This window comes from Grammomys surdaster, unplaced genomic scaffold, assembly GCF_004785775.1.
Source record: "Grammomys surdaster isolate TR1022 unplaced genomic scaffold, NIH_TR_1.0 209, whole genome shotgun sequence".
Taxonomy (NCBI): Eukaryota; Metazoa; Chordata; class Mammalia; order Rodentia; family Muridae; genus Grammomys; species Grammomys surdaster.
In genome coordinates this window covers 580,162-583,564 of record NW_021604654.1, presented here as the reverse complement: position 1 = coordinate 583,564, position 3,403 = coordinate 580,162, and the positions used below count along the sequence as shown (strand labels likewise).

The 3,403-nt window shown below is 55.8% G+C and overlaps 1 protein-coding gene across 2 annotated transcripts in view; it reads left to right on the top strand.

Annotated features, from left to right (window-relative positions):
• The first annotated feature begins 2,899 nt into the window (after window positions 1–2,899).
• Window positions 2,900–3,403, top strand: part of Map2k2 (mitogen-activated protein kinase kinase 2) — a 17,064-nt gene continuing 16,560 nt past the window's right edge. Inside the window, exon 1 of one of the 2 annotated variants that reach the window (XM_028771614.1) lies at window positions 2,900–3,099. In XM_028771614.1, the coding sequence (XP_028627447.1) occupies window positions 3,008–3,099 (92 nt within the window). In that variant the 5' untranslated portion in view covers window positions 2,900–3,007. The remainder of the gene's footprint in view (window positions 3,100–3,403) is intronic. The other variant, XM_028771615.1, reaches the window with a different exon arrangement.

Here is a 3,403-nt window from a genome sequence, read left to right as displayed (position 1 = left end):
GAACCTGGCCCAGTCAGAGGGCCACAGCGAGGAGCAGTGAGAACCTGTGAACTTCAAAAGGATCACAGAAGCTATGGCTTATTAATACTATCATCATTATTATTGTTATTATTTACTAGTAGGAATTAAACCCAGGGCTTCCTGGAGCTCCACCTCTGACCACGCCCTAGCCCCTCACTGGGGGATTCTAGCAGGCTCTGTATCTATTGGTTATTGTTTTGGTACAGGGTATCAGTATGCAGCCCCAACTGGCTATAACTGGTTATGTAGACAAAGTTGGCTTTGAATTTCTGGAGATCTTTCTACCACCTGATGCTGGCCCTGAAGGCATAGGGCACCACACCTGCTGACTCAGACTGAGACAGGCCTTACTTGACCAGTGCCGCCCTTGTCTGCTCTCTGTAACCTAGCAGCCTTTGGGCTCATGAAGTTCTTGCTTCTGTCCCTCAACTCTCTGGGATGTGAGGGTCCTTCCTAGTTACAAGCACAGGTAAACTGTGACCATTGCACCATGCCCACTGTAGGCAGAAGCCAAAAACTGAAACACAGGACACACCCAGCACTGAGGGAATGGTTCCACAGGTGTGCACACACCCAGCACTGAGGTGTGCACTGTTGTAAAAGTTCCTGCAATTGCACCTTGCAGACTGTGCAGTTTATTATGTTCCACTGTGGTCAATAAAGAAGATTACAGGGAGCTAAGATAGACCGAATGAAGGAGTATTCCTGGGACTGCTGGAAAACAAGGCCTTCCCATCCCAGAGCCAGAGCCCCCAGATACATCTGAGGTGCAAGTGGGCGGGAGACTGCTGACAACTGAATGAACAACTGGGGATCAGCAAGAGGGTCAGCAGGTAGAGGAGCTTGCAGCCAAGCCTGAGGACCTGGGTTCAATCCCTGGAATACACATACTAGAAAGAGAGGGAAGGCTCCTGCCGATATCTGTTCCCTGTGAGGCTTGGGGAGGAGGACTTTCAATTGGGAAGACACTGTGTGACATTTATGGTGTTTTGAGGTCGGGACTTCTGTCTGCAATGATGTATAAAGGCACATGTAAACCAGGTCTCTGCCTAGCTCCACCCCGGGAGCTGGCCCATGAACAACTTCACAATCTTATCAAACAATAACTAAGTGGGGCAGGCTTCCCTTGGCAGAACACTCACTTGGGGTTCACTGTGCACCAGCCACAGAAAGTGGTCCTGTGTTGGGCTATGCCCCTGTTCTTGGCTGTTTTCTGAGACAGAGAAGAGTCTCACTGTGTAGCCCAGGCTAGCCTTTAACTCTAGACCCTTCTTTTGCAGCCTTCCCTTTAGTCTGTGACTCGAGCTCTGTTGGTTTATTTAGAGGCAGAGCCTGAGTATGTAGCCCTCCCTGCCTGGCATGGGACACAGTGAGCCTCCTGTGCCTGCCTCCTGAGGGTTAAGATTAAAGGTATATGCCACTATACTTGGCACTTTCCTTTGGTTTTCAAACGGTTTGTTCTTGGCCCAGAGAGATGGTTCAGCAGTTCAGAGCACTGACTCCTTCTCCAGAGGTCCTATGTTCAATTCCCAGCAACCACATGGTGGCTCACAACCATCTGTAATGAGATCTGGTGTGTCTAACGAGAGCGACAGTGTACTCACATACATAAAACAAAGAAATCATTTTTAAAAATATAAAATGGTTTGTTCTCACAAAATTGTACCAGAAAAATAAATTCTCAACGACATTGAGCTAAATAAAGTTCAAGGCCACCCTGGGCCACTGAGGAAGACCCTGCAAGTTTGACTTCCATGTACCTGCTCAAGACCCAGGGCAGGGCTTAACTAGATGTTTGTACACTCTGAATCACAAGAGCGAGATCCTGACAAAGAACTAGTCCTGAGGGGTATGTCCACATAACGTAGAGTATGGCCAGGAAGAGGAGGAGAGCCCTGCCACCTGTCCCATTGTTGACGGACCCTGAGGGCAAAGGTAAAACAAGCCAGTCATAAGTGACCCTAATCACAAGAAGTGATCCGACTCAGACTTTTTTTTTTTTTTGAGACAGGGTTTCTGTGTGTAGCCCTGGCTGTCCTGGAACTCACTCTGTAGACCAGGCTGGCCTCGAACTCAGAAATCCGCCTGCCTCTGCCTCCCGAGTGCTGGGATTAAAGGTGTGCGCCACCACTGCCCGGCCCCGACTCAGACTTTGAATGGTGACTGTCAGGGACGGAGACCAAGGCGGTTCATGTTTTCCCCATACCCAAGCTTCGATGGAGGGCCATGAGGAGGTCTGTAGGCCTGTGGGACTGCCGCAGAACAGTGAAAAAACACTAGGGGCTGAGACCGGAGGATTGCAAGGAGCGGAGGCGAAGCCTGGACTTCCACAACAGTGTGGGTGGCATACTGAGACACTGTCTCAAAATTTAAAAAAAACAAAAACAAGCAACAAGACGAAACGCAGGGAGTAGGCACTGGCGGGCAGCGCTCCCGCCCGCCTGCAGGACACGAAGCCCCAGGGAAGCGGAGAGCGGGGAGGCAGCGCGGGCCTCCCGTCCCAGCAGGGACGGGCCTAGGAAACGGGACGCTCAGCATGTCTGATCCGACCGACGCTGGTCGCCGAGGTCCTGACCGTCCTTGCTGGGATCCCGGTCCGTCCCCCCACGGTCCTGCCCGTCTGTAACCGCGCCCGCGTTAGAAACGCGCGCAGCCGAGCGTGGGAAACCCACGGCGCAGCCGACCGCACCGACGAGCGGCCGCCTCGGCCCTGGAGCCACGGCGCATGCGCCTCGTCTGAGGGCGGAGTCTCGCGGGAAAAGATCTCGCGAGAGCCCGGCCTGCGCTCCTGTGGCCGCCCCTGTTCCGCGACCTCCCCGCTGCGCTGCAGTGTCAGCCTCACTCGGCCACCGCGTCGGTCTTCTCTCCGGCGCTCCGGCTCGGCTGCCTTCCACCGTCTGCCCGGCCTAGGCCGCAGCCCGGGGCCCGCGCCGCGCCGCCCCCTATGGGCCCCGGCTGAGACGCCGCCGGCGGCCGCGGATCCCTGATGCTGGCCCGGAGGAAGCCGGTGTTACCGGCGCTCACTATCAACCCTACCATCGCCGAGGGCCAGTCCCCCACCAGCGAGGGCGCCTCCGAGTGAGTGGGCGGAGCATGCGAGGACAGGGGCGGGCCTCGGAGTGGAGGGGGCGTGGCCATCAGTGGGGATAACACCAGGGCCTGGGGGGGAAAGGGGGCTGGTCCTGAGAACGGTGTAGGTGAGAGGGGCGTGGCCTTTGAGGACTGGAACAAAGCCTGATGGGGGGGTCGGGGGGAGAAGGCGGGGTTAGAGGAGAGGGGCACGTGGTGTATATGCTTGGCCTGAGGGAGGGGGAAGGGGCGTGGCCTGAGGTGATAGCCCGAGGCCTGTGAGCGCAGAGGGGCGGGGCCTGAGGTGAGAGCC